The sequence below is a fragment of the Rhipicephalus sanguineus genome, chromosome 9 (genome assembly GCF_013339695.2).
Source record: "Rhipicephalus sanguineus isolate Rsan-2018 chromosome 9, BIME_Rsan_1.4, whole genome shotgun sequence".
Classification (NCBI taxonomy): Eukaryota; Metazoa; Arthropoda; class Arachnida; order Ixodida; family Ixodidae; genus Rhipicephalus; species Rhipicephalus sanguineus.
In genome coordinates this window covers 31,651,412-31,673,233 of record NC_051184.2, presented here as the reverse complement: position 1 = coordinate 31,673,233, position 21,822 = coordinate 31,651,412, and the positions used below count along the sequence as shown (strand labels likewise).

Here is a 21,822-nt window from a genome sequence, read left to right as displayed (position 1 = left end):
CGCTATCGCGTTCAACTCTTAAAGGCGAAGCTTAAGCGTCCCCCAATTTTTATTCTAGTTCAACAACGGAGGCCTCTTTTAAGGATTCCGCCTACATTGATTGCCTAGAGTCGGTGAAAAATGAATAGCGGCGATCGAGTAAGAAGTACAAGATCAGCTCTATGTCTTGATGACCTAGAAAGGCTCCTGGCTGCAGCAGGCGCAAAGACATTTTGATGGTTAATTATAAAAATTCAGCTACAGACAGTGAGTGAGTGAGTGAGTGAGTGAGTGAGTGAGTGAGTGAGTGAGTGAGTGAGTGAGTGAGTGAGTGAGTGAGTGAGTGAGTGAGTGAGTGAGTGAGTGAGTGAGTGAGTGAGTGAGTGAGTGAGTGAGTGAGTGAGTGAGTGAGTGAGTGAGTGAGTGAGTGAGTGAGTGAGTGAGTGAGTGAGTGAGTGAGTGAGTGAGTGAGTGAGTGAGTGAGTGAGTGAGTGAGTGAGTGAGTGAGTGAGTGAGTGAGTGAGTGAGTGAGTGAGTGAGTGAGTGAGTGAGTGAGTGAGTGAGTGAGTGAGTGAGTGAGTGAGTGAGTGAGTGAGTGAGTGAGTGAGTGAGTGAGTGAGTGAGTGAGTGAGTGAGTGAGTGAGTGAGTGAGTGAGTGAGTGAGTGAGTGAGTGAGTGAGTGAGCTTTGTGTGTGTGTGCGTGTGTTTGGCTGAAAATCAAGTACATTACGGAAGACTCCCAATTAACCATTGGCTAATTAAAGAACACAGGCAACAAAACTCAAACAGACGTCGATATTGAATTACAGACTCACTTTCGGCAACATTCGTTACAGTGGTCGCTGGTAAAAATGCTAAAGGAAAGTTGTAACAACAAAAAACATAAACCGGTTTCTGCGTGCTGTTCACGTCTCATTGCCCGAAAGTGCAACCACGTCCACACATTTGCAGAGCACGTCAACTCCGTGAGGACGCATGCTACCGTGAGGACGCATGCTACCGTAGGTAGCAGCGGCCAAGGGCCGAAGCAGGGGAAGTGCGCTTGTCGGCGATCGGACGCTGAAACAAAGGGTAAAAAAGCCGAGCTCCCGTCGACTGATGTAATGAGCGCTCAACCGCTGTTCGAGAGAAAGAGAGCAACCGAGGCGCGGCGGCAACACACTGACCTCGGCTCGCCTCTGCGGCCGCAAAAAGAGGTGGAGTCACGACGACCGACGCCACCGCCCTTTTCACCCCCGCAATTTTTCGTTTATCTTTTTTTTTTCTTTCGCGACATCTCGTGGCCGCCCTACTTACGTGCATGCCTCCCTCGGCTATTTTGCCTTTTTAGGCTTCCGTCGCTGCGGCACCGTGTCGAGTCGAGGCATAATCTTCCCCGTGGCGAGACTGCTGCTTAATGAGTTGATCTCTCCCTCTCTCACTTATATCTCGCGTCGTTTTGTGTTGAGTCACTTTTGCTGGTAAGGTTGTCAGTTCCCGGTCACGAATGTAGAGCACAGTGAAGAGTTTGACCCGACGGTTGACAGGGGTGGGTTAAACCTGTTGAGATACCAGGACCGCGAGGCCGCAATTCCCTGATGCCCATTATCAGGCTCAACCGAGTTAGTCGAATTAGTTAACTCGCGTTACAATGCACACTACGTTACGGTGCACGCGAGGGCCATGGAAATATGCAGGCTTGTAGAGATGCAAAATTCTTGAACACGGGCTCTCATTGGAGGCACCATTTCAATAAGCGGTCTTGTTTTCTCGATGACAAAGACAAGACCGCTTGCTGTCACGAAGAAGACAAAGACCACATGCCGAAACGTCGGCTCCAGCGACAACCCATGTTCAAGAATGTTTCATCTCTACGGTGCGCACTGTTATAGAGCTCTTCTCCAAGACAAGCTCAGGCGTTCACTTCTAACATGTCTGATGCTGGTGTGTGTCCATCTATACACGTCCTTGCGTAGTTTGTCTGCGTTAGATGCGAAGTGCGTTAGCGTGCGTTTTGTAGATGTACTACACATTATTCGCGCTGTCTGGGATCGTGATCTTGCCCTGTACGCGTGTTTGGTTCAACGGTATGCCCCACTGAGTGTTCATTTTTTTATTTCTGTTATTTTCGCTCGCCCGGTATATATTTATCGGCTCGTGCGAAAATAAAATCTCAGTTGAAAGCAGCGCTGTGTCCTTGTCTGCTTTTCTTTCTACGTCCCTGTCAAGTCGCGTTTACTCACTACTACCGTTGACGTACTACCCGCGTAAAGAACGTTCACCGTACGAGTGTCATTAGCAGGGGGACGCTGTGCGCCCGACTCGTTATGTTGTTACGCCATCATATCCCATGTCTATTCCATTCTTTTCGCATTGGTATCTATGTTTATACCGGTACTGAAAGGTTATAGAGGTTGCCTGTTCGATTCCGGTTACGACGGCTGCACGTTAAAGAACCCAAGGGGTTAAAAGTTATCCTGGAGTTGGTTCATGGGGGTTTAGCGTCCCTAAGCAACTTGGGCTATGAAAGGCCGAGTCGCATTGGGACGAGTGCCAACTCATTGTTTTTTATGGATACAAGTTGATGGACATCCCAAATCGTAAGGTTACCACTGTGCGAGAGTAACCATCGATAGCATGAGCATAGAGGCAGCAGCTGGTGTGCTATCCTAAACTTTCTGTCAGGTGTACGAATATTTGTATCGGCAAGAACAAGCCAGCTTCACTGAGCGTTCGGTTGAAATGCGGATAATTCATGGAAATCTCGAGCATTGGAAAGAGATTGAATGAAGACAATGTTCCTGTTATGAAAGAGCCAGAAGGTTGCCAGTGCCGGTAGTATGCGAGTAAATGCGATAGTTGCTATTGATCCTGAGTCATCGGGTACAACAACAACATTAGCTTACAAAGAGTGGGCGAAAGTGGTCCAGCAAAAAAAAAAAAGCATTTTCTTCAATGTGTTTCCTACCTCAAAATCCCTGCTCTTTAAGAAAGCAGTCTTCACCACACTAACACTCACTGCGTAGAGAAGCCTGATTTACAAAGCAAATCAGCTGCGATCTTTGTTTCTTTCAGTGAGGTCATGCGTCCTTCGCTTAAATTATTTGCAACTAAAGTAGCCAGCACTGAGATCGGGCTAGTTGGTGCTGATACATAGCTTCTGTACTCGCGAAGGACACGTAACACGGACAAATAACACAGGACAAGCTCTTGGCCTGTGTTCTTCGGCCGTGTTACGTGTATTTCGCGCTTACTGAAGTTCTGGATAATGTAGCCAGGTTTATACATTCATTTTTAGCCAAGAAGCACGGTTCTCCCTCAATCTGGTCATGACACGGTCATGCCTTCTTTGGACGTGTGCCTCACCAAGTAATTTTCAACACAGATCTAACTCAATTCACAAAACATGCATATTACTAACAGCGCGAACTCACAAATTACATGGGCAGCAATAAAGACACAACGTAAGTGCTATTAGTATAATACGCATCTGCACAGATTTGCCCAACTAGCTGGGATGCCCACAAAGATGTTCTTTGCACACTTGTGCTAGTGAATGTGTGGTGCTTTAAAAAATGTTCTACTTTATTTTGTGTTATTGCTTGGGTAACAAATCCATGATTTTCGGATAGCCGGCTTTGGCGTAGCCTATCCTGCGAAGGTTTTACATCTGAAAATATATATCAGGCTTGCAGAGTCTATTTCGTTTTTTTTTTTTTTTTTTTTACAGCGAAAGCGGTTATGAGATCATTTCACCGGCCGTTTTTGGCGCCGTAGTTGTCCGCCGCCGCCGCCACCGCCGCCGGTGTCCGTAACCAGTATCGCTTGAAATAAAAAAAAAAAAAACGAAGTAAGAAAAGAATTCCAGCATGGAACGAGGTTCGAACCTGGGCACTCTGCGTGGGAGCCCAGTATTCAACCGCTGAGCCATGCCGGTGCTTGAAACTGCTTTGCAAAAAGGTCCTATGCAGGCTTCATGTCGGGAAGGAACCACATTAGCATATGCAGTATAGAAGAGTAAAATAAGCACCAAGCGTCGCACAACGCGAATTCTGTAACCAGGCGTCACACAATGCGAATTGCGCAACGAGTAGGTTGTTGAATGGTTCCAGCCCATTACAAAGGGCTCTGCCATAATTCTTCATCGTCATCAGGCACAGCATCAACAAAGTGCGCATAATGCCTTACATGCGTTTAGCAGGCATCACGGCTCTCCGTAGAATGACGAAAAATGGCACAGTGCCTGCTGCCCTACTTCTCAAAAATTACACTGATTTATAGCGTAGTGGGTTCCTCGCAAGTGCACTTGTATTCGTTGCCAAGGAAGCCCATAAGCGCATGATCCATTTCCTCGGGGTCTCAGTAAAATTACAATGATTTATAGCGTAGTGGGTTCCTCGCAAGTGCACTTCTATTGGTTGCCAAGGAAGCATATAAGCGCATGATCCATTTCCTCGGGGTCTCAGTAAAGTTCTTTGACCCCCCCCCCGTCTCTCTCCCACGTCAGCGTATGTTATACAGCATGACGGGAGAGGGAAATAGCGACCGGGCATCACCCAATGCAAATTACATAACTGGTGGGCCGTTTAAAGCTTCCAACCCATTACAAAGGGCTGAGCCATAATTCTTCATCGTCATCAGTCGTCGCGTCAACAAAGTGCAAATAATGCCTTACAGACGTGTGGCTGTTACCTCGCTTCTCCGCAGAATGACGAATAATGGCTTAGTAGGTGCTTCCCAACTTCACAAAAATTGTGATTTATGGCTTAGTGGGTACCTTTCTAGTGTACTTGTATTGTAGCCCCAAAAGAGCTTACAACGGGCTCTAGAAACGCCGCTCTTCCAGCTTTCGCTGTGACTGTGCTGCGGTTTCGGCGCAGGCCTGGAGTTTTTTTTTTTTTTTTTGTTGTTGTTGTTGTTGTTGTTGTTGTTGTTGTTGTTGTTACGGCCGTGGGAGTTACACCAAGTGTTTGGCGGCGGATGTCTACATGCGATACTAGATTTAAAAAATTAATTTCTTGGGTCGAGAAACATTTATCTCCGCAAAAAAGGTAATTACGTAGTAACAAAATTAGCAATAGGCCTGGAGATTAACACTGGGCGGTGCCCTTGCACTCAAATATCTACTTTGTCGTTTCCATGCTTTGAAAATTGGAACGACACTGACGTCGATGCCATATACTTTGCGCCCCTCTTCGTTAGGTTTACCAGTTCTTACCTTAAAATCGAGAGTTCGACGGAAACCCGTCTGGTCGGGATGAAACTTGATGAAGGAAAGGAAGTACACCAACCAAATAAAAGTTTAAAAGAAACAAGGTTTCGGCTTCCATACAGAAGCCTTGTTCACACTGAGGCCAAACGATTAGAAGTGTCTCCTATATAGTCTAATGTACTGGCCGAGCAAGCAGCTATGGCTTATCACACCATTGACGGGATGAATGCGAGTATTATAGGGTGGAAACGAAACTGAAAATCATGCCTGTATCTCGAGTCTCTCGAGGCACTATCTACAAGGAAAACACTGAATCGCAATGATGGAAACCTGCCCTCGTCCAACGCACGGTGCTTGCGTCATGCTGAAACCAATATAGGAGACACTTCTAGTCGTTTGGCCTCATTGTGAATAGGGCTTCCATGTGGAAGCCGAAACGTCCTTTCTTTTAAACTTTTATTTGGTCGGTGTACTTCCCTTTCTTCATCAAGCTCTTACCTTAGTTGACCTTAGTTTGCAATTGGCAAAAAAAAGTTTTTCCGAGACTATGGTATGTAGTACTAGCTAACGCTTTTGTTCTGCTGCTGATCACTCGCGAGATGGTCAAAATCTTCTGCTGACTTAAGAAATGAAACTAGAGTGTTGTGACTCAAAAATGCAGGGCATTAGCAACATTCGCACGTAAATATGAGTGGTAGAAACAGTCACCAGGAGGCTGAAACACTCGGATCTGTCCTCGATAGATTGGGAATTCGTTATGGGACGAACGTCTGGCACTCGATCGTTACCTCTTACATCATAGAGTTTCGTAATAATACACTATAGGGAAGTCTGGCGCTAGTGTCTATGGGAGCTGCAATGCATTGCGCGTCCGCCAGCATGGGAAAAATGAGTAGCACATGGATTTGCCTAAGCTTCGTTCTTTCGGCTCCATGTGGCTTTTTATATATTCTAGTAATTATATAAAAACCTCAGCAGTCACACTTCACCATTTCAGCCTTTTTAGGCTCACCAAGTGAAATCAGCCCACGAGCTTCACAACGAGCCATTCTAGCCACCGGCGCCTTTGAAGCCGCAAGCACTCGGCAAATCCGTGTAGTGATCATTCCCATCGTGCCTGAACGGTCTAGTAAATATTTTAGGAAACTGACTTACACCACCTTGTAGGGAAAGGTAAACGATATGGGAAAGATGGGCTGGTAATTCGAAAAGGCGGGTTTCATGCTTCCTACATTGCCAGAAGATGGGCTGGTAGAAAAACTAAAAGAATAGCGGTGATGCAAATAAACTGCGCAAAAAGAAACAAAAGCGGTAGGGAACACCTGGAAAAAATAGGCTTGCGTGAGCACTCAACCGACGCCTTCAGTATTCGTGGGTTATATGGATAAACATTGCGTAATTGTCCTCTGAGCAAAATGGAAATCATTTACTGGCGAAGTAGAAGTGCATATTTCCATTGCACGTGAGCGAGGAAGCAGCATTCCGCTCGAGACTACAAACGCTTCACTATTCCATGTAGAAGTTTCACTATTACCGAATTCTTCAACTTCACACCCTCCATTTTATCAGACACCCCACTTGCCGAGCCGGATCTTTCAATGCCGGGCTGTGGCTGAACTTTCCGTCCGCCTGGCCTACTTTATCGAGCCACAATACTAGAGTTTGATTTCTCAAGTCTGCAGGAGGCTTTGACCATCCTCATCCTCATTGGGGTATTTTTGCACGCCTTGCCAACTTTTTATGATGAATCTTTACCCAATAACTCAACTTTGTCGTTCTGGCAAGATACAGTATAAAGATAACAGTGGAATCCGCTGCGCGGAATTAGTTGTGATTAACTACCCAGAAAAGCCCAGCTATAAAAGGAAACACCAGTCACGCTCAGTTCTTCCTCCTTTAATCGCCTCCGATGGTTGTGGAGCCCCCTGCTCGCTGTGATGGCATGTGGTGTGCACGATGGAAGTCCTCATTCGCCGCTCCATGGTCATGAGCCCCTTGCTAGGAATGGTTCCTGCCCTTCGATAAGCCTGTTCAAAAGAGAGAAAGGCCAATGTTCCCTTTAGAGGCGCAACCGCGTATCGGCAAAGAAACATGAAACCCGCGATCCCCGAAGACATAACGCATATCTGAGCGCCGTGCGTAGGTAGTGCATTTAATTACCATTTTTAATGCCTAAGATGGCGTTAGAAATCAAATGTTAGTTTACTGCACTTTTTGATCAGTGAACAATCAGTCGTTAACCGCAAGTGCAAGGAGTGGGGTAGACTGGAGAACGCGGCAAGTGTTTACTAGACAATGAGGGTCACCTTTATAAAGCCACCAACAGCTATTGTTAGTAGTGGCTGGGAATACACGGCCAGCTATATATTGCAAGAATAAATCATTAACTTAATATATTGCGTAATGACTGAATGACAGAAACAAAGAACGGCTGCCATCGTGTCGGCCTAAATACTTGTTCTAATAAACAACCATCTCAATGAACTGCGAGAAGTATTCAAGTAATTTTAATGCAAATATGCGTGAAACAACTCGACGATTAGACTAGGAACAACTAGGATTAGACTGGTCTCTCATGTCTGTATCTAGTGTACAAATATTTTTTAGTCAAATTATTGGTCGTCCCTGGAGCCCATATGCATCGTTTACCGTTCCGGAGAGATATATAGAACAACATCTTCTGGGCATGTATATAACATCGGTTATGTATGCACGAGAGAACGCGCAGCAGAAGGTTTTAACGCGTGTTAATTTAAGCAGTTCTCCATTAACCAGGTTGTCTAGAAAGACAAACATCAATCGAAATTTTGAAATGCACATTAGGTTTCTTAGAAACAATAGTACTGCGTATATCGAGATAGCATGTTGAGGCTATTGCCAATGAATGACCCGAAACGAAGTGACGAAACAAACTTCCATTGCCGAGAGCCAGCTTGAAAAAATTGAAAGCCGGCTTTAGTTTTCGTGTGAATTATAGGTATTATGGACTGTCTTAGCACGTTTAGGTGGTTTGTTCTCTGTTTCAGATGACTTATCTCGACACTACTTAAGCCCACTAATTGCACCTCATTCGTTCCCTAGAAAACTGACTCCGTTCTGAAATGACTGTGTGCTTTTTTAGCCTGCTACAGAGTAATGTTGGTATGAAAGTGGTGTTAACGGCTCAAGTGTCCAAAGTAACGCTACTTTTACAGCTGCTACGAGAGTAGTCTCCGCCATATTGTGTGTCACTATGTAAAGAAGCCAGCTCTACAGGACATCCAACGTGAACAAAGATGCTTCGGCTGCCAGTTGAGACGCTGACCTCATCCGTGTAGACTTTTGTTCGCTATTTATCAATAGTTAAGACCCGAGTAACCTGACCCTAACAAATGCGCTCCTATAAGGGGTATTGGTTCCCTTCCATAAGCTAGTTTGAACAAGCGAGTGCTAGTGAACGCGGAGTGAGTGAGTGAGTGAGTGAGTGAGTGAGTGAGTGAGTGAGTGAGTGAGTGAGTGAGTGAGTGAGTGAGTGAGTGAGTGAGTGAGTGAGTGAGTGAGTGAGTGAGTGAGTGAGTGAGTGAGTGAGTGAGTGAGTGAGTGAGTGAGTGAGTGAGTGAGTGAGTGAGTGAGTGAGTGAGTGAGTGAGTGAGTGAGTGAGTGAGTGAGTGAGTGAGTGAGTGAGTGAGTGAGTGAGTGAGTGAGTGAGTGAGTGAGTGAGTGAGTGAGCGAGTGAGCGAGTGAGTGAGTGAGTGAGTGAGTGAGTGTCGGAAAGAGAGAGTGGATAGTATTGATTGGGACACGGCTCTTTAAATTTTCCTTTTTAACTTTTTACCAATTTTGATTATACTTGCTGGGTTTGTTGCATGCTTGTGTGCTGATTTCAACTGTTTAATTATTTTTCTAGTACGTAATGTAGTTTCTGGAATATCAAACATTTTATGTGCATTTGGGAGCAAGATTTTCTCCTGAACTCAGAAAGCCGCAAAGTGAATTAGTATATCACAATAATCTGGAATGATGACTGTGACCGACAGAAAAAAAAAATAAAGGTTATAAACAGATTTGAACAAATGTTATGATAACTTAAACATTAACGAGCGAGTTGATGTTAAAGTGGTATTTCACTCATGAATGTTCAACATACCATAACTTTAGTTCGGTAGACTTAGAATGTCCATTCTTGTTTTCTTGCATACAGTTATCATTCAAGATTATTCTAATATGTCGATTTACTTTGTGGCTCTCTCAGTTTAGGAAAAAAGTTCTTGCTCCCCAAAAACCAAGTGAAATATTAGATATATCAGAAACTACACATTGCACTAGAAAAATAATTATAATGAGTGAAACTATCAGTGATTGCTCTCGGATGAAGGTACTAGTGAAGGCGAGTGAATGAATCAGTGATTTCATGTGAGCGAGCGATAAGGTCGTCACGAGAGATCGAGTGAATAAGCAGGAGTCAGTAATGGTGAGTGTCGATGAGCTCCAAAGAGTGAGTGAAAAGAGTCGGAGCGTGGGCTAGGTACTACGGGAAAGAGTAGCGCGTAGGTCATTCCAGTACGGGCGTCCCTCTTACCGGGAAAGTTCATGCCCGAGATGGCCAGTATGACGACAACAAGGACGAACAGAAAGAGGAAGACGAGGAGCATGATGAGGGACCGCTCCGGGAACAGGGTCATGCCATCGTCGTCCCTCCTGCATGAAGAAAGAGAGAAAGAGTAAGCAGGGGTGTTGTCAATGGCAATGGCGCAAGCATTCGTTGGCGACACGAACACTCGTTTGACAACTACATTCTATAATCGGCGTTAAAGTTGGTCGTTAAAGTTGAATAAATTAAAGTCGATCTACTCTGATCAACTTTAATTTATTAGTCTGCAAGTAAATTGGTATGGGATCCTCAGGTGTGAAATGTACGATCTGCGCGCACTACCAAACCAAAGTTCCACTTGTCACCATAGGCGTGCGCAGAGGGGGGGGGGGGGGGGGGGTCAGGGGGTGACCCCCCCTCTAGTCACCTAAAAAGAGGGGGGGCGCAAAGTTTGCCCCATACATTGACTTAATAGGGGGGGGGGGGGGGCGCTGCGATGAGCCTTCGCCCCCTCTTAAAGAGAACCCTGCGCACGCCTATGCTTGTCACTCCAACAAAACAGCATTCAAAGCCTCAGTTAACAAGGTAAAACAAAAAAGCGTTAAATAGGATAACCTTTCCACGCCGTGATAACCTCCAGACAGCGAAGACGTATGCGCGCGAGTGATTGTGATTGGCTAGCGAGATGACGTGGTGTCTAGGACCGCCGCTAGATTTGAAATGCGCGCGCATACACCCGATTGGCCAGAGCGAGATCTCGTGACCTGCCGGCTCAGGCAATGGCGTTCCAGCGAGCGCCTCGCGTGACGCGATTAAATAGTGTTGTGTTAAGAAATATACGCCATCGCATTCACGAGATAGGGCTGGCTAGCCGTGGAGCGCTGGTGTATTGCAACAGCGGTATGACGCCGAGTTATGGCAAATGCATCAAAAACAGAGTCTAAAAACATAAAGCAATAAAGAAAAAAAATTGATGAATTGGTAATGTGGAATGCATAATTAGTACCGTGTCTGAAAACCAGTGACCCTAGGTTTAGGACGTATGCAACAGAAAAAAAAGTTATATGTCTACCCTTGAGTAGGGGAAAGAGAGTTTCCATAGTTCTTTTTCATTCTACCCGAACGACTACGCTATGATCACGCTACGAAAAGCAAAGTGCAAAAGCTAGAAGTAATAAGAGGCCTATAGACATCTTTGTGCCCTTCGTATAAGGATAAAATAAGATATGAAAGCCAGACTGGATCATTTCGGGCACCGCCATTGAATACATCCCATGTAGATGGGTGCCACGCCAAGCTTGAATACTGAGGTCTGTCACGGAAACCATGTCCGAACGTATTCTAAGAAAAAAGAAAATTGAGGTAAGTCGTACTACTGCGTTCACTGACGGTAAGACGGGTGATAGCGGCGTGGCAGTTACGACAGCCACGAGAGGACAACACAGGCTTTAAAGGGACACTTAAGTGAAACAATGAATCAGTTTTGATTGATAAATTTTACTCCAAGAATTCTAATGCGGTTAATTTCACCATCATATGTTTACTAATAGAGGAGAAAATCGGAGACATACCTTCATTTTTAAAGTTCGCGCCGAAATCGCCGCACGTGACGTGAGGGATTTCAAAGTGTATTTTCGTATTTTGGCGACATTGGTTGAGCCAAATTCCTTAAACTTGTTACGTTTAAGTCTACGGCCCCCTTGAATAACATTGTGCTTCATTTTTATTGATTAGGAACTACGTAGCAGCCAGTAGATGCCGTCAAAATCTATGACATCACGACGTTTCGTGCGGGAATTTCAAGGTGGCGTCGCCACCCACACTTTCTTTTTGCCCGTTTTCTCGCTTATCAAGCGTCTTCTCGCTGCAAACGTGTTCATTCTGGAATTTTTAAAGAGTGATTTACTAATATGAGAAAAATCGTTTTTCTCTTTAGTGTCCTTTTAAGGGCGAGCCTGCACTAAATCAACGCGTCTTTTTTCTTTCTTTTTTTTTTGAGTACGTGGCGTGGTACTCGGCCCTCTCGGCTAAGAAGATTAAATTACACCTATTTCGCACCCTCATTGAATGTACTTGATATAATATACAATTCTATACTGCTCTTAAAATAAAGCTGCACGAATTATAACAAAACGCTGCACCATTCCAGCATTACTGATATTGTAGCTTCGCTTCACCTGTCGACCCGAAGGTCGCGGGATCGAATCCTGGCCGCGGCGGCCGCATTTTCGATGGAGGCGAAAATGTTTGAGGCCCGTGTAGTACTTAGATTTAGGTGCACGTTAAGGAACCCCAGGTGGTAGAAATTTCCGGAGCTTTCCACTACGGCGTCTCTCAATCATCGTGGTTTTGGGACGTTGGAGTCCAGCCATTATTATTATTATTATTATTATTGTTATTATTATTATTATTATTATTATTATTATTATTATTATTATTATTATTATTATATTATTATTATTATTATTATTATTATTATTATTATTATTATTATTATTATTATTATTATTATTATTGTTGTTGTTGTTGTTGTTGTTGTTGTTGTTGCTTCACCTGTCGTCAACTGAAAACTGTTGGCCCTGTGGGGTTGATTTCACACAAGCGTTATCTCAGTCGCTCGTATCACGTACACGCCGACCATCGTGTTTCGTCGTTCATGCGTAGTCGCTTCTTCTACTCGCTACCAGTTCTTGCTACTCGCGATCGAACTAACCTGCCACAAGATGCCGTCTCTACAATAAGTGCACGAAATCACCTTTTTCGCAGATAAGGAAGATAAGAGGAGAATGCTGTACTTATTTGTAGCTTTCAATTTAAGTCCAATGTGAAAAAAAAATATAGAAAAGAAAAGATCAGATTTCCATATCAGAAATGCCTGATTGCCGACAAGCAACTTTTGACCATTCTTTTTCTCGGTAGAATTAAGCCGCAGTGGAGAAATAGACAAGTATTGGAATAAGCAGATAGGTGAGACTGGAAGAAAAATACCACGTAAATCCACTGTTAGCTTATTATGTCCACCTGACTATGCGAGTTCAGCGCTAGGCTTAACCTGGAAAGTGAGAAATGATATATCTAGGCCGGCGTAGTATCGTACGAAGAGTATGAGCCTCAAAAAGATAAATATGTAAGGAGTGAAGTAGTCAGTGCCAGCTCAACAAGTGTCAAAAGGCATGAGCTACGAATGAACGAAAAAACCGACGAATATTGTGATATTTGACGCGTTGACATTGCAAAAAAAAAAACACTCCATCTCCCGCTAAAGGGGACCATGAAGCGATGCGAAGTAGCGTTTCAGCATGTCGAGCCCGCATTTCAGAGGGGAAGGGGTAAAAGGGGAGAGGGGAAGTGGAGAGAGGGAGCGGATAGGTGGAAGGGGAAAGGGGAGTAGAGAGGGTTTGCGCTTGCGCAGTAAGGGTGGTCACGCCGCACACCACCGGTTTGAACTCCGCCATAAGATGCTTCGCGTCTAATAACAGGCAACAATGTCAATACCAAAAAGGGAACTGAACAAAGAGAGAAGGGCACGCTATATCCGAATGACGATGGCCAACAAAAAGTAGCGGACTGCCTTATTGACTTCGTGAAGTTTCACGGTAGGCTTAAAGTCACGTGCCAATAAGAAGCATAGTCGGTAGCGCGAAGATTCCGAAAATGACCACAAGACGAAAAGAAAGAGTGTAGGCGGTATTAACAAGCAAAACATATCAGCAGTAGCCAGGATTCCCCAATCGAATTTGTCAACCATCATTGACCAGCTGACATGTGTATGGACAGAGTCCAAGCTGCCGAAAGTTATAGCAAAATAATCCGAGTACACGTCAGGAAAAAAAAAAGACAACACTAACTGGGTTGTAATAGCAGCCACATTCACAAACACCAGGTTCACATCACTAAACTTGTGGAATTTTACGCTTGAACTATGCAGCGAACGAAAGCTTAAAGTACAAAGTCGCAGCTGCCAAAACTGCAGTAATAATTAAGGGCAGTTTCATGTAATGAAAAATAACAGGAGGACGGCTTCATGTAACGAAAAATAATAAAGAAAACCAAGTAGTCCCAACGTCATATAATGTGCGGTGTCACACCAAGCAAATACTAAATTTATAGCAGCAACAAAAAATGCAGATACTACAAGAAAAAAAGTAAGCTAGCACTAATTGGATAGGTGTGGCCGTCGACGAGCGAAGTCATCGGAATGGTAAGCGTTAAGGTTAGCCTCCTAGCAACGGGCACTAGCCAGTCTCCGTGTTCCCAGAAACAAAGAACACTGTAAGATAATGTTAACAAAAAGCGGCACTAATTGGCTAGTCATGGCCACCGACAGGCAATGTGCCAGGACCATCCCTCATTGGACTGGTAAAGCGTTCCGGTTAGTTCTCAGACAAAAAGCGCGTGAGCCAATGTCCGTGCTTGATCTCTTAATTGAGCTAAGAGGAAGGCGAAAATATAGTAAAAACAGGTGTGGCCGCCGACAAGCAAAGGGACCGGACAAACTCATCGAAATGGACGAGTTAGGTATAGCTTTAATTTGAATTACGAGAACCGATCTCCTCACAAAAAAGAAGGTAAACTATAGTTAAACGAAAAAGCGGCACTAATTGGTAAGTCATGGCCGCCGACAAATGCGTGCCACGAGACATCATCGGACTGGTAAAGCATTATGGTTAGCCTCCAAACAAAGGACGTTGAAGTCCGTGCTAGCTAAATTGCCGTGTTGGTAAAGAAGATAAACTACAGTAGCCAAAAAGAAAGCGATACTAATTGGTGAGTCGTGGCCGCCGACAAACATATGCAACGACCACCTCAACGGAATGGTAAAGCATTAGTGTTAGCCTCGATACAAATGACGTTAAACAAAGTCCGTGCAGAAATTGCCGCGTTGGCAAAGAAGATGGGGCCGTGAAGATGAAGTTGGCAAAGAAGAAGACAAACACATGCCACGACCACCTCAATGTAATGGTAAAGCACTAGGGTTAGCCTCGGGACAAGTGACGGTAAACGAAGTCCGTGCAGGAGGAATTGCAGTGTCGGCAAAGAAGAAGATAAACTATAAATAAACAGAAGAAAGCCGCGGGTTATTCATGGCTGCCCACAGACAGAGGCGACAGCCAGCTGATCGGCGGAGCGTTAGGGTTAGCAAGTCGAACAAAACCATCCGCGCAGCTAAAATTCCCGAGGGAGTAGAAACGCGAAACTAGGTGACCTCGGTGCCGAAGAAAAAGTGGGTGACAACCAAAGAGGGCAGCACTTACCGACCGCCCCTGTTGGCCGGTGTCAGCGGCGTGGCCCGAGCGGAGGGCGGCCATCGCTGTGGGTACTGGACGGGCATCCTGGGAGTGATCACGCGCAAGGGGCCCGAGGGCACGCGCGGAAGGTAGCCGCGGCTTCCCGCCGATATGGGCGAGCGAATCATTCCCGGTGTCGGGCCGCGCATCATTCCCGGTGGACCGACAGGAGACATGATGCCCTGCGGCGTCATGACTGCACGCTGCGGGGACATCGGCGACATGGCACCGGGCTGGTTCGGTCCCAACATGCCGCTTGCCTGTGCGTGGGAGAGGACGTCAGGAGGACGTAGTTTACAGCGAACGTAAAAGCAATTTGCCTTATATAGATGCCAGTTCACATCGCTGTTAAAGGCTGAAACAAAGGTTATACTCACGCACGACCCTATTTATTTGGTGCGTAATGGTTTAATTGATGAACGGTATTTACTGAATTCATTACGCAGTATAATTGGTTTACTTGTGAAGGGACAAACAACATAACGTATAAAACCAATCTTACAGGAGTAATTTGCTCTACGCAGGGGTCAGAAAAACAGCACGAATGGTAGACACCAAACGAAGTGCTTAACGGCATGTTCGAGGTGCTTCGCGAATCTCTTTAGGCAATGCGTTCCAAACGAGCCACTTAGGAAGGACAATATACTTCAAATGAATGGCCAGGAGACGAACGGGGTTTTGGAAAGAATAGATTCGCGAAGTGCTTGGCGACTTGTTGCTCGTAAGCACTTGTGAGCACTTTTGATCACTTCATTCGAAGTAATTCGTGTAGGGCCCCGCCACGGTGGTCTAGTGGTTATGGCGCTCGACTGCTGACCCGAAGGTCGCGGGATCAAATCCCGGCTGCGGCGCTGCATTTTCGATGGAGGCGAAAATGAGGCCCGTGTACTTAGATTTAGGTGCACGTTAAAGAACCCCAGGTGGTCGAAATTTCCGGAGCCCTCCACTATGGCGTCTCTCATAATCATATCGTGGTTTTGGCACATTAAACCCCAGGTTATTAATAATTCGGGTAGGCGTAATTGGGACAGCTATCTCCGAGAGTCGTTTTTGACAGTCCCTGGTAAGGATCGAGCACATCACAAAAAATTTACGTGCGTGCGTTTACACTGGTGCAATAACTCCCCGACTTATCTTTCTTCTCGTGCTCTTCAGTGACATTCAGCGTCACCCGTTGCGCACGGCGGTAAGCTTGATACAGATATAAGGCTTTTACTCATATGATAGCGCCTTTCTTCAAACGTGTGTCTTAACACAATTTGCTTTAATACCTTACTTAACCTAGCCTCCAAGTAAAGCTCGAACGAGTGTAAACGTGTACTGCCATGCAGAAAAACCTCACGTGGTCAATGACTATTACTGACGACGTAAACCATGAACTAAGCCATGAGCTAAGCAGGATGAAAAGACGAGCGGCCGTGGCCCTCGCGGGCACTCTTCTAGTCATCTTAACTTATGATTAGTCCGTGGCTCACGTCGTCAGTAATAGTCATGGTGGCCATCTTCTCACTGTAAGCTATGTCTTGAGGCACCGCCCTGCTCACCTTCACTATCGTGTCCGGCGGACGATCTTCGCTGCTGTCCGATGTCGAAGACTCCATCTTGCGGATGCATTCGTATATGACGCGCTCGGTGGAAGAGACCACGTTCTCGTCCATGGGCATCTGATTCTGCAGGGCGATCTCGCGCAGCTGCTGCGTCAGGAGCGTCGACATGGGTGGCCCGCTGCGTACTTGCAGGTCGGACTGCTGGACTCGCTGCGGCGCCCGGAACTCCTCGCGGGACCTCATGGAGGCCCTCGTGCCTAGCGGCTGCCGAAGGTCGTAACCGCTGACTCGCGCCGGGGGACCGACTGCGCCCCCGCCTCCCGGAGGCGGAGGTGCACCAGACTCGCTAAGGTTGACGACAACGGTCGTCGGCGGGAGCATGATGGGGCGCCGGGGCTCTTGGCGCGGAGGGGGTCCCGCGGGACCAACCGGCTCATAGTCTTCGAAGAAGGATGTTTGCTGGCGCTGTTGCATGCTGCCGTCATCGTAGTAGACGCACTGCTGAGTCGTGCTTTGCTGCTCCAACCGCTCGGACAGCTCGCGTCTGGGTGGCGGCCGCTCCTGCGGGTAGTAGTTGTCGTACGCAGGAGGCCTCGGCGGCCGCGGGGGCGGCACGTCCACGTAGAAGGTCTGGCCGCGTCCGCCTCCGCCCACTACCCCTCCGCCCTCGCTGATGTTGGTACCGGACCGTCTCTGGTACATCTGCACCTCGACGTAGTTACGGCCTTCCTCTTCGTCCTCGTACTCGTCGTTATAGATCCTCTCAGCGTACACCGGTCCCGGCTCGGCCATGGCCCGAAGCATCGTCTCCGACGGAGGCGGTGCCTTGTATGGTCCTAGCATTTGTTTCTTGGATTTCTCTCTCATCTTCTCCGGTCTCTCCCTCTCTCTCTCCCTCTCTCTCGACCTGTCCCTCTCTCTCTCCCTGTCCCTCTCGTTCTTCTCGGATTTCTCAGACTTATCAGACTTCTCGGACTTCTCGGACTTGTCGGACTTCTCGGCCTTTTTGTCCGAAGATTCTTCGACCGCTTTCTCGGCCTTGGGCGAGCCTTTTGCGGATCCTTTCGCGGATCCCTTGTGCGAACCTTTGCCCGAACCTTTGGCCGAACCTTTGTGCGAACCTTTTTTGGAATCCTTACCAGGACTCTTGACCTTGTCCTTTCCTCCCTTGTCCTTTTTGTCGTCCTTGCCTTCTTTCTTGTCCTTCTTGTCTTTCTTGCCCTTTCCTTTCTTGTCGTCGTCGTCTTCCTCTTCGGGCATGCTAATGGCTTGACTTGGGCGGCCGCCGAGTCACGAGTGCCTGCGAAATAAAATCGAGAGTCAAGGTAAGAATTTTACGCCGCTTCGCCACTCCGAACTTCGAAATTCAAACTCTTATATAGCAACGGTCGCGTTTAATTGACGCAGCTGTACTTGCGGCGTGTTATGAATGGCACGTACTTTCTTTGCAATATGTTAAGTTCTATACCGTGCTTTTGCCGCTAGGTTGATCGTTAAATTGAAGTTTAACCCTTGTTTATCGCCAACAATAGCGGAACCACAAACTGTCCACGACGTCGCGAGAAACCACCATTGCATATGCACCGCAGAAATCAGCTTAGCACAAAATGTCGCGCGTTTGCTGCGGCCGCAAAATCCCGATGGATTCATAGTATTAAAATTAGGGTCGAAGTGGAATCGAACCGAAGTATTCTGCGTTGTAGTCAAGTAATTCTACCACGGACCTACACCAGTTTTTAGATGCGAAGCATCTTATAGCGGAGTTCAAACCGGTGGTGGTGGTGGTGGTGTACGGCGTGACCACCCTTACCGCGCATGCACATACCCTCTCCACACACCTCCTCTCCTCTCCTCCTCTACTCTTCCCATTTCCCTTTCTCCGCTCATCTTCTCCCCTCCCCCTCTCCACTCTTCCTCTGAAACGCGGGCTAGACATGCCGAAATTCTCTCCTGGCCAACGCCACGATGAGCGCCAGCGCATGCGCGTCCCCTCTCCCTTTCTCTCCTCTCCTACGCTGCCCCCCTCTCGCGCGTCTGTCGACCGCGTTCCCCGCTCGCCCTGTGAGAATTAACGGCCAGGCTAGAGGGAAGACAAGACGCGCGTAGCATTCTTTTTCGCGTTCCACGACGCGAGGTCGGTAGCATGCCCAACGAACGCCAACGGAACGCGATCGTGCAAGTTCTCCGGCTTCGCATCGCCTCATGGTCCCCTTTAGCGGGAAATGGTGTAATTTTTGAAGTTGCCTAGGAAGAGAGCCGTGAAATATAGAGCCAGGACTCAAGTTAACTGCTGTAATATTGCGTGTCAGAAGCGTTGAATCGCACCAGTAGTCACACCATCTGAATTGTGCAACGAGGGTATGGTTGAAAGCTGCCAACACATCCCACTTCGCAACTGTACTTCGCAACTGTAATTGCAGTAGGTGCCTTAGGAGAGTTTACAGTCTCACGCGCACAGACGCCTTCCCTCACAGCATGGTTGAAGTGTCCACTGTGAAGAGAAGCATGACAAGCGAATTAGACCGCAATGCAAACAGTACCTTACGACGCTATCGTGCTGCACTCTTCTTAAGCGCTCTCCGAAGTTTTTCTTTATAAGGCCAAAGCCTTACACGCCTCATCAAACACGAAAAGTGACCGTCGGCGTCATAACGCTTTATGCAAAAAATCATGTGATTACGTAACTAAGGCAACTCCTAAGGCAACTCTATGACGTCGTCATGTTGTCACAGTCATAATTTGTAACGTCATCGTGACATAATAGTGATGTCATCACGACGGCGCATGGTGACGTCATTCCGTGACATCACCGCCTGGGCATATATAGGTGGGCCGATCCCTGAGCAGGAAGCTTGTAATGCCTCCGATATCGGAGGCAGTGCAAAACCACACTAGGTGCCGAAAGCTTTCGGGGGCTTGCGGATCAATGCATTCGCCTTCGAGTCATCTTAGGTGAACGCATAAGGCACCCATTAGAAATGCTATGAAAGTGGGGCTCCAGCCGTGTTTGCGCACAAACTCTACGTCGAGGCGTAAGTACTCTGCCGCTCCTATAGCGGGATAGAAAGTGACTAATTGACAAAAAGTTGTTATTTTTAATTATTGACTAGAGAGCAGTTGTTTATAGGGGAACGTTGTAGGCCATCATAATTTGTGGCATATTCGTTCTCTAAAAATCACGAAAGCTGCATACAATTTAATATTCGTCATCCAATTGTAATGGAAGTATCTAAACTAAGCGCGCCCGGCGCGAAGGAAAAGCGGCCACTCTGTTACGTCAGACGAACTTCCGTCTCCCTCAGAACGGAACTTCCGGAAAAGCGGTCGCTTGTTACGTCATACCGAAGGACTCTGGTGTGCGATGTTTTCCGACCGAAGTCAACGTCAAGGAAAGCGAAAAGTAAACAAAAAAATGCGTGTAGTAGTAGCCAGCGTCCGCCTTCGTCTTGCACCGTCTTCATAAGCCTGCGCTGAACTCTTAGGATATCTCGTACCAACAAGGTCAAAAATTAACTTTTGCGCGCTATCCGCTATATAAGATTATGAACTAACTAGCCCAGCAACGAATTTTCTTACTCAATGAAATAGTCGAGTCGAACTAATTTTCTTTTTTTACTTCTGCACCCAAAGAAAAAAGAGTCCTTTGACTCTTTTTTGAGAGTTCGGGCTTGCCACGTATAGGACTCTTTAAAGAGACACGACAACTCTTTGTATCATACTCTCTTCGGAGAATCGTGACCCAAAAGAGTCATACATGCTAAGTCGGGACTCACCGAAAGGAGTCACACATACTCTATTTTCTTTTTTCGTGGAGTACGAGGTCTCTTGGAATCGTGCTCAGTCGGACAAAAGTAGGGCTACGTTCGCGAGACCTTAGCTGCAGCGGACATTGCGCAGTTCGGCAACCTTGGGCTGCGCCCCCTTCCGAGGGATCTACTAATAATGAAAAGGAACCTGCATAAGAGACGCTACAGGTGCCGCAGCATCGTGTGGTCTCTCCTGTCTGGGTTGCATCTGTTCCGATAGCATGGCCCAGGCCCAGCGTCGGTTACATTAGCCACTGCTGGACCATGAGTGTCCGGCATATGCCCGGCGTCTTACCTCGAGCGAGCCAGGGGGTCCTTCGTGGCTGTGGTCTACGACGGGGGCTGGGGAACCTGGAACGCCACGCTGTCGGTCGCCGTTGCGGCCCCGCTGTCCTGCGTGCCGACGGCGCTCGCGTTCTTCGGAATACGGCACGGGCCAGGCGCGCCCTGCGTGGCTCGGACACGCGCAGAAAAGCGCGCGCACACCTCGACTTTTACCTCGTCCTCGCCGGTTCCTTCCCCCGACGTGTATATGTGGACTCGTATCCTCATTGGCAATGGTAATAGATATCCGTACTGTGGCATCACCTGACGGAACGAAAAGAGATTACGAACGAGAAAGTTAGGAGGGATAGACTGGCATGCTACTTGGAATGACAGAAAGCTTAGCTAGTTTGTAGGGATTAATGTTAAAAGACGTTGGGCGTGTAAACGCGGACAAAAGAAGGAAGTCCGTCATTCGAAGCTTTATTTCTATAGTACTTTGAGCCCTTTTGCGTGTTCGCCTAATTATCCGAAGAACCGCGGCGTTTGTGTTGTCCTGACTTCTCTCTAGTGTCCATGTTCGCACTCCAACCGTCTTTTAACGTCAATGCTACTTGATTTGTGATCACAGAAACCAGCGCCATAACAGAGTAAAAGAGAAGAGAACGCGTAGAGCTGCTCTATGTGTTCTGAAAGTGCAGTGTCTGTGTGTTCTTTTGGAGTGCAATTCTTAGATGCCTTAGATGAAAAGTGACCGTCCGCGGCGTCGGCGTCAACACGGACCGTTCAAAACATATCTACGTCATCTGTGCCCTCACAGATCACCAAAGTTTGTGTCGTCATCATGACGTCGCATAACATGACGTCACATCATGACGTCATCACATCACGTCCTCGCTTGGTCTAGGGTGGACCGTTCCTGGAGGAAGTGCAACGCTGCGCGAGGTGCAGAAAGCTCTGGGGAAGGATGAACGCAATTGACTGAGAAGAAGACGTAACAGAAGAAGACGAAGATGGCTTTCGTCTTCGAGTAGTTTCATCTATTCGATGTTTAATTTTTATTAAAGATTAACAGTTTCCCTTAGCTTCATAGGTTCTTACCTCAAAGATCCTGCTCTCCGGTTCTTGGCCGATCCCTCTTATTTGATGAGCGCCATCAAGAGGAGGAGCATCACCG

General features: G+C 47.0%; 2 protein-coding genes across 2 annotated transcripts; both read right to left on the bottom strand.

The window, feature by feature from the left end:
* Positions 1–7,064: 7,064 nt before the first annotated feature.
* Positions 7,065–15,160, bottom strand: LOC119404924 (uncharacterized). Its single transcript, XM_037671617.2, has 3 exons — positions 14,996–15,160; positions 9,729–9,847; positions 7,065–7,197 (listed from the first exon to the last, which is right to left on the bottom strand). Exons 1-3 carry the CDS (start codon positions 15,154–15,156, stop codon positions 7,169–7,171), a joined length of 309 nt encoding a protein of 102 aa, XP_037527545.2. The 5' UTR covers positions 15,157–15,160; the 3' UTR covers positions 7,065–7,168.
* A 1,316-nt stretch (positions 15,161–16,476) lies between these two features.
* On the bottom strand, positions 16,477–17,835 carry LOC119405432 (cylicin-1-like). The gene is made up of 2 exons (XM_037672269.1): positions 17,483–17,835; positions 16,477–17,335 (listed from the first exon to the last, which is right to left on the bottom strand). Exons 1-2 carry the CDS (start codon positions 17,833–17,835, stop codon positions 16,477–16,479), a joined length of 1,212 nt encoding a protein of 403 aa, XP_037528197.1.
* Positions 17,836–21,822: the final 3,987 nt, after the last annotated feature.

What these genes read in the sequence shown, in the direction of transcription:
- LOC119404924 (XM_037671617.2), bottom strand. Translation starts at nt 15,156, where the DNA reads ATGATTCGCTCGCCCATATCGGCGGGAAGCCGCGGCTACCTTCCGCGC. An exon ending in CCGGCCAACAGGGGCGGTCG is followed by an intron (nt 9,848 to 14,995) that starts GTAAGTGCTGCC and finishes TTCTTCATGCAG; the next exon opens with GAGGGACGACGATGGCATGA. An exon ending in CTCGGGCATGAACTTTCCCG is followed by an intron (nt 7,198 to 9,728) that starts GTAAGAGGGACG and finishes TCTTTTGAACAG; the next exon opens with GCTTATCGAAGGGCAGGAAC.
- LOC119405432 (XM_037672269.1), bottom strand. Translation starts at nt 17,835, where the DNA reads ATGCCCGAAGAGGAAGACGACGACGACAAGAAAGGAAAGGGCAAGAAA. An exon ending in AGGGAGAGAGAGAGGGACAG is followed by an intron (nt 17,336 to 17,482) that starts GTCGAGAGAGAG and finishes GTACGCTGAGAG; the next exon opens with GATCTATAACGACGAGTACG.